The sequence below is a fragment of the Melanaphis sacchari genome, unplaced genomic scaffold (assembly GCF_002803265.2).
Source record: "Melanaphis sacchari strain LSU unplaced genomic scaffold, SCAv2.0 Contig85_pilon_pilon, whole genome shotgun sequence".
NCBI classification, from domain to species: Eukaryota; Metazoa; Arthropoda; class Insecta; order Hemiptera; family Aphididae; genus Melanaphis; species Melanaphis sacchari.
Genome location: NW_020271605.1, coordinates 1,298,077 through 1,312,192, shown reverse-complemented (window position 1 = coordinate 1,312,192; position 14,116 = coordinate 1,298,077). Strand labels below are relative to the sequence as shown.

The 14,116-nt window shown below is 31.1% G+C and overlaps 1 protein-coding gene across 5 annotated transcripts in view; it reads left to right on the top strand.

Moving 5' to 3' along the window:
* The window catches only part of LOC112602328 (high affinity cAMP-specific 3',5'-cyclic phosphodiesterase 7A-like), a 114,852-nt gene that overhangs the window by 37,558 nt on the left and 63,178 nt on the right, over positions 1-14,116 (top strand). Inside the window, exon 1 of one of the 5 annotated variants that reach the window (XM_025350351.1) lies at positions 1,336-2,173. The exons of 3 other annotated variants lie outside the window; for them this stretch is intronic. In XM_025350351.1, coding sequence (XP_025206136.1) covers positions 2,039-2,173 — 135 coding nt within the window. In that variant the 5' untranslated portion in view covers positions 1,336-2,038. Of the gene's footprint in view, positions 1-1,335; positions 2,174-5,422; positions 5,655-14,116 lie in introns of those variants that run through there. One more of the 5 variants, XM_025350354.1, reaches the window with a different exon arrangement.

The following is a 14,116-nucleotide window of genomic DNA, read 5'->3' as shown; positions in this document are numbered from 1 at the left end:
GATGGAACAAAATTTCATTACTTATGAACTCAATTATAACTTTGAATGAAATCAATTTGGAATCTATTTCATATTCACGAAATACTTAATCTTTCACTCCCTTGGTTGTAGAGCAGTGATAGATTTAGGTTTAGGTTTCAGAACCTCAGTGTGGGTAACCTAATTTGTAAAATGGATTAATTCTGAATTATACGTGTATCGCTCGGTGTACTGCACGTTTTATATATGAGAACGTTTCGATAGATCTAAGCAAAAATTAAGCATTAAGATTGGTAAATGTTTAATTCGAAAAGGCTACCTGCAGACACCTACTATATACTGTTGTTAAACAACACACTGTCGTACAAGTAAAGCTTAGCCGGTCGGCCGTTAGAACTTGACGGTTTTGGGGAGTGATATTTAGTAAACAAACTGTCGTCTAATAGGGATGGTAGTATATTATTTTGTCGCCGACAATGCAAGACCGGCGCGACAAAGTACAAAATCGTCATAATAACGATAATTGACATATTATTATTATTATAATATAATAATATATCAAGATTTTATAAACGAAACACGGCGCGTAGGTCCGCCGGTCCGTCCGCTCTGCCTGCACCTGCAGCCGCGCGAGGTGGCGGTGGAAATTTGGGCGCCACCGCGAATTGCGCGCGCCCTGACCGACCCTGCCCCCCCACCACCAACGCCGTTGCCGGCTCGGATCGGGTCGCGGCCGGCCGGCCGGTCGGCGTGGCCTGTAACGCGGCGGGGGCCGCGCCCACCCGGCCGTGAGCGGCGTGCGCGGCGCGGGGAGCGAGAACGGCGACCACACCGCGGCGTGTGTGCGGTGCGTGGGCGGCGTGTGTGTGTGCGTCAGGCAGGCAGCTGCGTGCGTGTGTGCGCGAGAGTTCCGTGCGCGTCCGCTACGGTGCTCGCCGGCTGCTGCCGCTCTGCCGCTCGCTCGCCGCTACCGCTCGCTATATAGTCTCACCGCCGCCGCCGCCTCCCGACCGTCGGTGCGTGTGGCGTGTGTGCGTGCGAGCGTGGCCGTCGCGCCGGCAGAGCGAGAGAGACGCGAGAACGGTAGAAGGAGCGAACGAGTGAGACGGAGCGCGGGTGAGCGAGACAGAGCGAGCGCTCGCGCGCCGCCGCTGCCGCCGCCGTCTCAGTGTGTGTGTGTGTGCGTGCGTCGCCGGAGTGACTATTCGCCGGCCGGCCGCCCTCAGTTACGCGCGCGTATAGATAATAATAATAGTAATAATAGTAATAATTATAATAATAATAATAATAATATTAATAATAATAATAATAATAATAGTTATAGTAAATAACAATAATTTATTATAATAAATTTTTTTCGATTACCTATCATAAATTGGTATTATACTATATTGCCGATTTGTTGTGATTAATTTTTTTTTCTCTACTCATATTATCCCTCTTCCCTCTCGGACGCAACGACAACCGCTGTCTCGCCGTCACTGCCATCACGGGACGCGATAATATCATAAGAGTTAATATTTGCTATAATATACTATCTCCGCGGCCGTCGTCCCGTGTCGCTGTCGGATCGGTCAACCGCCCGACTGCTGTCGTCCTGGTGGTTTTATGCGACTAGGCATAACCTCATCACTGCCGCCATCACAGCCAACGTCTCTGTCTTCCGCCATCACGTGCGTCTCGGTCCGTCCCACGTGCGACGACAACGGTCTACTACTTCATAATAAGAGATAGTGATTGCCGAGCGGGTGGTGTCGTTGGTAACGGCGACGGCGGCGGCGGCGGCGGCGGCGGTGGCGGCGACGACGACGACGGCGGTGGTGGCATCAGCGACTGACTTTTACTTTTGTCCCTACCGGACGGCGGCCGTCTTCTGCTGCTGGAGCTGCCGGCCGGTGGTGTTGACGTCGTCGTCGTCATCGTCGTCGCCATCATCGTCATTGTTGTTGTTTTTGTTGTTGTTGTTGTTGTTGTGCACTCTCGCCACCTCCACCGCCGTCGTAGCTTTCGCCGTCACTTAATCAGGTCCGTCACACCGACTACAAACATCGTCGAAGTGATGCAACAACAATGCGGTTTTTGCGCCGCGGTGTCCGACCTTTTCCGGAGGATCATGTGCTTTAACGGCAGTAGGAGGGGAAGCGACCAGTCTTACTATCACGAGCTGGACAACGACGACCCTCAGATTGCACTAGTGAGTGGTTAAACGTCTAAGTTTCATTCCTAGCTCTCCGCGCCACCCCTTAATATTATTTTTATTTTTGTTTTTGTTTTCCACGTTTACCGGAAGTTTTTCGCTGCATTTGACCCGCGTGTATACGTATCATATTTTATTCCTGTTAAGTACTTTTTATGGTTATATATATATTTATATGTATAAGAAATTAAGCAAGCATTTGATATAGCCATTTAGGTACATATGCGTGCGGTGTGTATTTGCGAGCACGCGATAATTTTAAGAATGTATGGTAATAATAACATATTATATTGTATACCATGCCTGCAGATAATTATTGCACGTGCATGCTATCGAAAATCGTGTTTGTATACACATATATAACTGCTAAAAAAATGTTTTTAAAAATAAAACACTTAAACGTAGGTACCTTACACGTACAACACACATATGTGTCGTTCGTGCTATAACGTATAATATAATACATAGTTCGAACGTCGTGTCATATAACCTCGTTTATATTTTTTCAATATTATAATACGCGCCGTGTTGCAGTTGAACATACGCGTAAGGTTTTAAAAGTATATTTGAGTTTATCGTTTTTATATGTCGCCGATTGTGTGTATGTATATATATATATATATATATATATATATATAAGAAAGAGAGGTATACAATATACATTATACAGCCTTCGAGAGAAGGACTATACCATAAGCCGTTAAAGTTTACTGTTATGTGGTAGCACCATTCATAAAACTTTGGGATAGACGTTTTCGACAGGATACTAGTGTACTATGTAATATTTAATATTGTGGGTCTGAGTTTTTTTATTTCTAATATAATAATTATTATTTTTTCTATCATCAAGTGTTTATAACGGACTTCAAGAAAACAACATTGTGTATATGTGTGTGATCACCGTGTAGTAAAGGTCAATATATTTTTACAATAGTATTCCTTCCGGCTGGTCGGTCAAATAAATGCATAATATAGGCGTAATGCTGTATAATATAATAATTGTTTAACTCATATAGCACATTCATAATATTTAATATTATTTACCATATAATAGTACAGGATTTGGGATAATATGCTTAACATATTGTTGCTTCGACGCAACGCACACGTAGGTACACAATATTATTATTTTTATGATTATCGACGCGGTACAACGACCTCCGCGTCGCGAACCGATTGTTCCGAGACTTGTATTATTTCGTTTACTGTATATTACACGTCGTTTTGCGGTTATTACAATAAAAACTATTGCGAATCACCGTTTTTTTTTTCTATAAAGCGTATTGCCGTTTCATCGGAAATGTACACTCGTGTCTAGAAATTAATAATTATTTTGACAAAGCACAATTATTAATAGTCATACATTATTTGTTTTGTTTGAAATAATCCGAAAAAACAAAAACGCGGTATCAAACACGTCGTGTGGAAAATGAGACTTTTCTATATCTCTTATCAAACATATACCTTACCTATGCGTGTTCAGTCTGTATACGTATAATAGTATATTTTATATTTGTTTGTCGTAAGTATAATAATATTCTTCTTTTGCCGTACGCATATCGTTGCCATCTCATACTTTATCGACGTTGTTTAACGTGCTGACGTTTCCAAATAAATTACTATTATTTTCGTTTCGTCCTAGGATATAATATACGATAATATCGTTGGCTTTATAAGCGGCAAACATTTGTAAATATTATACTCTGGCCTAAAAATTATTTGTGCGTAGGTCCAATTCTATGTAAATAAACTGCACGAGCCAGTCAAATTGACGTAGGATTTGAACAACGTGTCATCTCATTAATTGAAGCTCAAAGCGTGTACCTGTATATATTGGTTAGAAAATTAATAGGGTTATTTACGTATTCGTGAACCTTTGGTTAACTCAATAAATGGGACGCGTAGACGGTAATTAGATACGTTTTCAAAGTACATCGTTAACCTAATTATGCAACGAAACACTCCCCATCCAAGAAAAAAATATTCGTTGAGAGTATGGGGTATATGATTATCCTTTATTATTATGTAGTATTCATACCTTGTAAAGTATTTATTTCTCGATTAAGTGATCGATTTCGTGTATGGAAACATGTGTGAACATATTGGCTACTGGCTGAAGATAGTAAAAATCATCCCATTCGTTACAAACCTTGTAAGTTATAACATTAATATAAAATGCGTGTAATTTATAATGTGTATTATAATGTGACGCATAAATTAATAATGATATTTGCGAGTTCCTTTATTCTGTAGTGTGCAAGTTGTATTCTAATTGTATTACCTATAACGATTATATAGCTATACTCACTGTTACTGCAATTTTTCCATTTTCCGACTTGGGCGGTATTATCATTAAACGTGTACACTAATCGTTTGTTTGTTGCGTTATTTAATCTCGAATATTACCGTGGAAGTTTCGTTGTACGAGGTATTGAGCACCTGTGCGTCATAACAATAATAATAATAATAATAATAATAACACGTTTCCCGCGTGCATTTGATTGACGACGATTTAAGTCAGCAGATTTTTCTATTTGTACGATTGGAGTGTATTATGTAAACCCTTAATCGAATTTCAAAATCTGAGTGAAGACTTAAGCCGATATTAATCGCTTGGCGCCGTTTTACTACCAGCAAAATCATCTTTAGAGCTCTAACCTTGTTGACTCAATGAAGTACGCGTTTAACACACACACACACACACACACATACTATATACTTGTATGCACATTGCACATACAACGTGTACGTACGAGAATTCGAGAATTTTTATTCAATATATTTTATTATTATTTTTTTTTTTTTTTTACCGCCCGTGTTTCTTAATGACGTAGGTCGTTAATCCTGGAGGTGCTCTGTTAGCGATTTCACTTTCACACGTACAACAACTATCAGTGTATCGCAACAACCAGTTCAAACTTTTTATTATTATTATATTATATCTTTTTACTTGCACACCGTGACTGAGTAGTTACTATTTTACTCTCACCATTTACCGGTTTATCGATATTCGCAACATAGTACTTCTTTTCTACTTATAATGTATGCGGATTTGCGTGTGCATATTAAAGGGTCAACTATATTATAATATTATAATTGTATATATTATATTCGAAAACCTGCGAATGCATGTTACACTACGTTACGGTATGAGAACATCATGTTGTAGAATTTAGGTGACGGTTAGGTTATACTATATTTCTACGTGCAGTCGTTCTCAGTCGTCATACACATAAAGTGCGTGTCGCGCGTGCGTGGTGCGTTTCTACTACCAACCTACTTATATATATATATATATATATATGTGTGTGTACCGTTATCAAAGTGATCGAGTATTTGTAATGTAATATATCCTTAATGTTCTGAAAGTTTTATTTCATCCCTCGATATAGTGATCATTTTTGTTGCTGGTGGATATTCGTTATTAGATTTTGGACATTGACAATTCACGATGACGAAACACTGTAGTGCAGATCTGGTATTATTATTTTGTCAGCTATACGTATTAAAAATTAATAATAATTTGAAATATCTATGCACATACAGTGTTATTATATTGTTTCCTATATTATGAAGCATGTTGTTATAGGAGAATTGATATTATTTTAAAATGTTAACGGGTCAAAAAAAAAAAATAAAATAGTCTAGACTCTAGACGCAATAGGATAAATCAGTGGTCACAATTACGGCAAACAACCGCCTTTAAACTTTAAAATAATGTAAGCTATTGATTATTTTATATTTTTAACTAATAAACGCATATCAAGTATTTGATCGCAAGTCGGTTAGTGATAGAATAAAGACATACACAAGTGTATTATTTATTAATTACATTATTTTTTAGTAATAATGTAAAATCTGTATTGTTGTCAGGTCCGTGAAACATTTTTAAATTTTGAATGTGGCGCGATAATCTAAAAAGGTTGCTGGTCACTGAGACGGGAGTTTCCCGTTTCCGCCTAAATAATATTATCTGTTTTTTCCGCTAAAAACGAAAAAGGTACGATTCCCGTTTCGCCAATTATTATTTGGGAACCATGTACAAATGTTTCATATTCTTATCATTATAAATTATAATACAAGTAGATAATAATAATCCTTTATTCGAATATTGGCACAGTTAAATTAGAGTTTTTAAATATTATTATATACAATCGCATAATACATTTACGATATTTTATACATACCACAACACATATTGCTTAAAAATTAAAATCATTAGTTTTCAAAGTTTTTTTTTTGCGAAAACGGGAATCATACCTTTTTTTTTGGTAGAAAAGGGTTAGGCGTAAATCAGGGAACCGGTTTTTTGGCAGAAACGGGCCATGACCACTAAGATAGTCAAAAGTAACGTGTATTGTATCGTAACCTTCTGTATCCTGTCTGACAGATCGTCACCGCTAAGAATCGTTTTTCGAATATAATAACAGGTATATTATTTAATTAAAATTTAACACATTCATTACAATTACCCACTCATACAACACTGTACCGCTTAGTGATATTTTTAGTGTTGTAAACTTGGGCATTGGAACATGCCGTTAATGTAAGGTAAAACTATACAAAGTAAATGTGTACAAATACGGTTGATTAAATTGTTTTTATAGGAATTCGCTGATAATTTTAGACCGCAAAATATATTGTTTTATTTCATTGTGTTATATTTTACGTAGTTATTATGATTTGTGAGTGCCTAAATATGCAATTATTAAATAAACATTTACGCGTGAGAACAGTTTTAACTACAATTATTGTTATAGTATAATATTTGATAATATATGCAGGTTACAAGACTGTTTGGTATAGGTATATTATTGCAGTGTATACGACAGTTTTGTAAATTAATTTGAAAACTGTATAGTATTTAGTTCAACAACTAAAATTATAGCCAGGTCAAAGGACCGTGATGAATAAATGAGTTTAAATGTTAATCGGTTCGATAGGTTTAGACTGTTTAGAGTTTATGTGAATAACAATTTTTGTTTATTAACTAAACGAATTCTAACAAGCAAATACTCGCAGATGAAAAAAATTGTATGTCTTTGTTGTTCAAAACAGAGATTTTCAACCTGGGGTAGGAACAAATTATTTAGGGTTGCGTAAACATTATATAGGTTGAGACAAAAAAAAAATATATATATTTATAACTTTAATCAAGACAACTGTGACTTAATAGTTTAAGGTTAGTGGCTTTTATTTTTATAACATATTTTGTTTAATTTTAATATCTTTAGTCATAAAGATAATATTATTGTATTTATTATGTTTCAACAATTGCATCCATGTGCTTTAAACCAGTGTAATATTATGCCCATTAATACATTTTTTTAAAACAATTTTAATAATTAAAATGAATAATATTACATAAATGCACATTACCTATAATTATTTAATAAAGTAAATTATTCGTAAGTATTATCGTTCATTGTGTCTCATAAGGTGATCTTTGTTCATTTTTGAATTTTTTTATGGTAGCGTCGATTAACAATGTCTATCGAAGAAAAATCAAAATATGCACTTTTAATTGTTCTCCACACAGAACCGATGTTTGAATGATATTTAAGTTTGTTTGCAAATTTAATGTCATAAAACTTCATTATCTTATAATGTGAAATAAGTGGTCTGTAATCTTTAATTTGTTTGGATTTTGAATATCTTTACGTTCCTGGTAATTGTAGCCATCATATATGATAGTATAGATCTTTATTTTACTTGCAATTTATGAAATGCCTTCTTTATTCTTATAATAGCATCAGCATTATTCATGTGCGCTTGTTGTCATATGCCACAATCAGCCTATGCAGTTGATTGAAAAGTGTTAATTACTCAAGCTGATATTTTGTAGATTATTTTTGTTTTGTCGTATCGTCCTAAATATATAAATACATAATAAATAATTATTATATCAAGATACTTTTTTTTTCTATAAACCTTAGTTTTTGTCATTACGAGTAAAATACTAAATAATGTTTACCGTAATAATTTTATGGTGACTGTATCTAATAATGTTGATGTGCAGTTTATAAGCACTAATGTACCATAGAACATATTTTGTTACCTAACACAAATTTGTTAAAAAGCACAATCATTTTTGAAATATTAATATTTTTACTTCTATTTATCATTGAGGTCATTGGTTAATTATATTTAAAATTAACTATTAGAAAAGTACATTTTATCATTAAATGAATGAACTATTGATGAGTATAAGTGAAATATATTTGGTCATAAGTCACTCATACCTTATCTATTTTGAAATCTACTTATACCTGATTTTAAAACTAGAACCAATAGGGTATAAATATTAAGATAAAATTATTAATTAATATAAATCAATATTTATGTACTTTTAAAGTTTATTTAATTTAAAAATACCTAAAAAAAAGTTTCACAAAATGTTAATTATCTATAAATATATTATGATATAATGTGATAAAACAAAAATAAAGAACTTTGCATAAACACATAAAAATAATTGTTAATGAATATGAATATTGCATGTATATTACATGTATGTATATCATGTATACCTAGTGCGTATTTTGTTTAGTGGTTTAAAATTGATACTTAACGTCTTAACGAGAAACGAGAACTTATTTGTGATTATTCTGTAACATTTGTTACACATTATATATATACGATTAACACACATTATAAAATATACACACTAAACACTTTTTAACACGTCCAAATTATTACTTAATATATTAAAATGACACACAATAAGCAGTTCGATAATTACCATCAATACAAGTGAATTCATCGATAAATTTATTAATGGTCATCTTTTAAGACAGTAAAGTACTATTTTAAATATAGTAATTACTATAGATTTATAAACCAAATGTGTCTTATTATTTATAAAAAACTTTTTACACAGTTCTTTAACCTCCAGCTATAGAAAACTTACCCATAAGGAAAACTATAATATCACAACAAGGTTTTCCCACCTATGTTGCATATTCATATCAAAGATTGATTTCTTAGTGTTAAAAAAAATAAATAGCTCGATGGCTTATATTTCATTTGATTGATTCATAGTTGGTTATTTGTTTCTCATAATTGAATATGATCTAAACAATTTGTATTTTCTTTGTTTCTGGTCATTTTTCGGTATTTATTTTGTGAATCAATAATAACGAACCATTGTATATTATTGTTATTTCCATAGCAAGAATCTTCTGTTTTTACTACCTTAGCGTATTTTTCTTCCATTTTTAAAGATTTATATAATCTATTCTATTAAATATTGCGTAATAAAGTTTTTAGTTTCTCGGAAAAGAAAAATAAACTTATAAAATCACGTTCCAATTACATTTTTTTTTTGTCCATCAAACATCATTTCATAACTTCCTAGTGGTACAAGTATGTGCACCAAACACATTTTTTTATACCTGTTTAATATACAATATACAAATATTTATTATACTATGAAATTAATGGGGTTATAATAAAAGGAAATGGATGAGAATGTAATTCGAACGATCGTATTGCATACATGCTAAATTATGATTAAATGCGTGGTATTTTGTGGCCTTATATGATATCGGAGCTCGTTAGCTCGACACGTATAGTGTATAATAGTAATTCTAAATTTGTATTCACGATTATGCATAAAAGTAGATATCTTGCGCGCTGCACCACATATACACATATTATATTTTGTACAATTGTAAATGTTTATATTATATATAAAAAAAATATTGAAACGATTTCTTTAAGTGTCATGAAAATGATTCCTCGTCGTAATGTGGGGAGAGAAACTAAACTTTTCGGGGGAGTACGTACCTGGAAAGCAGAGGGTGGATTCGGCGGCGTTATTACACTGTATTATGGGCGTGGTGGACGCGCGTTTCCATATCCCGGGAAAAACGGAGCTCATGGTATTGCACATCACGCTTGCGTCCTATTTCCGATTTCCGTTTCAGACAAGCATTTAAATTTGACCTTTGTCTTCATTATTTCCTTGTCTGTAGATAATTCTTTTTATTGATAGTATCCTTTTAATATATATTGCTTTAGTGATAGTCACAATTGAATAATATTGAGTGATGATTTTATTAAGAGCGTATATAAATTTATTTTTATGGGGTGATTCACTATGCATGCACATTCCCATTTTTTTCATTTAACAATGAATTCACAGAAGTATTGATATTTTTGAATGTTCAAGTTTACTTAATGACCATATTATTATTATATTAAGTTAAATAATTAAAAAACAGCTCGTTTGAATTTGAATTTTAACACGTTAAATTTAAAAAAAAATAAAAATGATTGACAAAATAATTTCTAGTGTTTGTTTAAAAACAAAAGTTTATATCTATTAAAATTTTTTAAGTGATGGTTTTGAAGTATATTTAAAAATTCTAAAAACAACATTTTTAGTATTAGCAAAACTGAATAAATAAGAGATCGAGCATGCTTGGTGAATCACTCAGTGTATTATTACAACATCGTACTTGATCGATATTTTTTAATAGATCGCATCGTTTCGCACTTTTTTCGATTACTCTGCATAGTTAATCGTCGATTGAAATCTGTCAACAACTACTCGTTTTCATTGAAATAAGATTATCGTTTGGTTCGTAAATACTAAATCGTTGGAATTTTTGCTCAAATACAAGTCCTAAAGTTGAAATTACGTAAATTTTTCCCATAATTTTTATTGGTAGCTCTTTCATAACGTACATACATTCAAATATTACTTGTCGTTAATCATATTTGTGGTTTCCATAATTTTTAAATTTATAAAAAATAATCATCATTAAAAAAAGTTTATAATTTAAATTCGTTTTTTTCAATTTCCACATATCGTAACAGTTTATATTTTTTTATTTTTTGTATCAAAATACATTTTTGTAAAATTTAATTATTTAGTATTATTGATGTATTTAATCATTTACCAGTTTAAATATACATGATTATTTGTTTCAAGAATAAATAATTATATTTACGCAAAATATTTTTCAACTAATTAAATTTTAATTTGAGAAAAATACGATTTGGAGAATTTCCAAAATTGTTAAATCTTAGTTTTATTATTGTATTTTATGTTACGTGTTACATTTTAAAATATTTTATGTAAATAAAAGATATAATGATTATATTGCTATATTTTAATTAAATATTTATGTTGATAATTAGGTAATACTTAACATTTTTACAATATTATTAAAGTTGTGATGATCATAATAGTTAAGATATAAATTAAATATGTTATGAGTTTTTAATGTAGTACTTTAATTATAAAATAATGTAAGTATATAATTTTTTTATTATATACATTTATTTTTGCTTTCTCTTAGATTAATTTATTTGATGACGACTTGGTATATTTAATCAATGTTAAGTTACTGTTAGTTAAATATAGTAACTGCATGGAACTTATCATGCATAACACTATACAGTATAATGGTTAATGGTAATAATAGTGTGCTCAACTAATATTTATTTAACTTATACTATGCACTTGTTTTCTAGATTAGAAAACTTAGGTTTATAAGACTTGTCATCTCATTCATTAAAGATAATTTTATTTTAGATTTTAGACTTTTTATTTTCAATTATTTGATTAGGTACAAGCATTTTACGAGATTTATGAAGTAATGTTTTTTTTTCGTTTTAATTTGTTTCAAATTGATTTTCATCTTTGAGTTGTTATAATCTAATTTATCCTGTTTTCTGAAGGAGTATTTTTCCTCGATTCTTTAATTTTAATTTTAAATTATTTAATTTATCTTTGCCATTCTCGTTGATTCTATACATCGACAGTTTTTATTTGCTATTTGAAAGCCTTTACGGCGCCAATTCTGTTTTCGTTTTTTCTATTTACAACTTTTAATCATTTTTGTTTAATAAATCTAATATCCATTGATGAAACGCCTGATGTTTCAGATTTATCCTAGATGTATTTATATTTATTTTTCAGCATTTTTTTGTTCACAATCAATGTGTTTTAAAAATGTTATCTATTAAATGTATATAGAAAAACATGTTTTCGATAAACAAAAAGTTTTAGTTTTAGTATTTTATCGAATTATTGTAGATTATTATAATTTATTATTTATATACATAAAAAATAATATCGTTGTGCGATATGTATCGTTATTACTTTTTACTTATATAAATAAATCCCATTATTCTATAAGCCTATTTGGTGTAGGTATCTACATCATTATTTTAATTATAAATAGAGCTATATGAGAAATATAATATAGTGTTAAAAAGAGTAACTTATTCAATATACATACATAATACATTTATTATTATAAATTATATATTTTCCAGTTGTGTTCGTATATTTAAGTATATTTATGAACCGTTATAATAATTTTTGTAGCCAATCGTAGATAAACTAATTAAGTTTGTTTTTATTGTGTTAAATCTAAATGGTTAAAACGATACGTTATTAATGTAGAGTAAACGCTGGTTGTAGCCTGAAATTTTTGATTAAAAACCGAAAATGTAGTATGTAATATATGTGTACAATATGCAAATGCATTAATTGTCAGAAAGAGAATATTGTACAATAATAATTTATTTATATATACATTATACACACTGTATGTTTATCAGTGCAGAAAGAGTGAATGTTTTTGAGTTGTTGCCAAGGGGTGCTAACTTTGTAGTGGTAGTGAGAGGGGGTGTCGTTTATGGTAATCAATATAAGGGGCGTGTGCGCTCCTCTGGCTATTATAAATCAGTATACAAAACGCATACCTATATGAAATTGTGATCCATTTCGATATAATTGACTAACATTGCAATTAATAATTAGTAATATTATAATATTAGCTGTCCCCGTACATTTCACTAACTGTTCAAAATGCATCCGTATTAAATAATTTGATTGCCTAATGCTAACATTTAGAGTAAGGTGTGTGAATAAAAAAATATTTTTGGTTTTATAATTTAGCTTATAGCTGATATTTATGACTTATCAACGTATATACTCGTATTAATTTAAATACTATTTTTGTTTTTTTTTGATTATTAATTATTATTTTTTCATTTATTTTATCAAGGTAACTCACAGTTGCTCGTAAAAAATGTGAGTGCTACTTCTTTTGGTTGTAACTCAATATTACATTAAATGTTTTTTTAAGTATAAGTTGCTCGTAATAATGGTTAAAATATTTGAATGATTTGCTTCTCTGTTAAACATGGAATTACTAAAAATAAATTTATATTTATCAAGACTTCGTGTTGAACAAAACGTAAAATGGGTGATATTTAGATAAAATATAAAATGTATCTAATTGTGTTAATTATTTTATTTTCGGTAACCAATGGTTACTTTTTATAAACAAATTAATTTGTAAATCGTTTTTTTTATGAGCCAAGAAATTTTTGTGTGAGTCTTTCTTTAAAATACCAATTTTGCAAAATTCTTTTTTAGTTGACGTCTCCGCCTATAAACCACCTACCTAACAAAATTCTACTTCATAGGTCAAATTATTTTCGAGATATCTCGTTTAGTCAGTAAGTGAATAACATTTTACTTTTACATGGTGTGATAATAGCAAAAATAATAAATATTATTCTCATATATTACATTTGCTTCTTTATCCCGTTAAACATTTATTTATTATAATCAAAATTAATTTGATTGATACTTTATTTGAGGGGGTGCAACACGATTGCAAACGTTTTACATTTTTTATAGCACGATTGCGAACGAATGTCGCTTATCAAAAAATTTGTTTTTTAGCTAAAAAACGAACGATTGTAAACGTTTTTATAAGCTACTTCGCCAATTTTATAATTTCTGAACATGTTTTATTTTGTTTGGGAATTCAATTAAAATTTTTTTTTTAAATAAAAACTATTTTATATTAATTATACAATGTTACATAAAAGCTACGTTATAAACTAAAATAAAATTATATAAAATAATTTTAAGTGTTAAAAATGATGATTAATTAAAATAATTTTGGT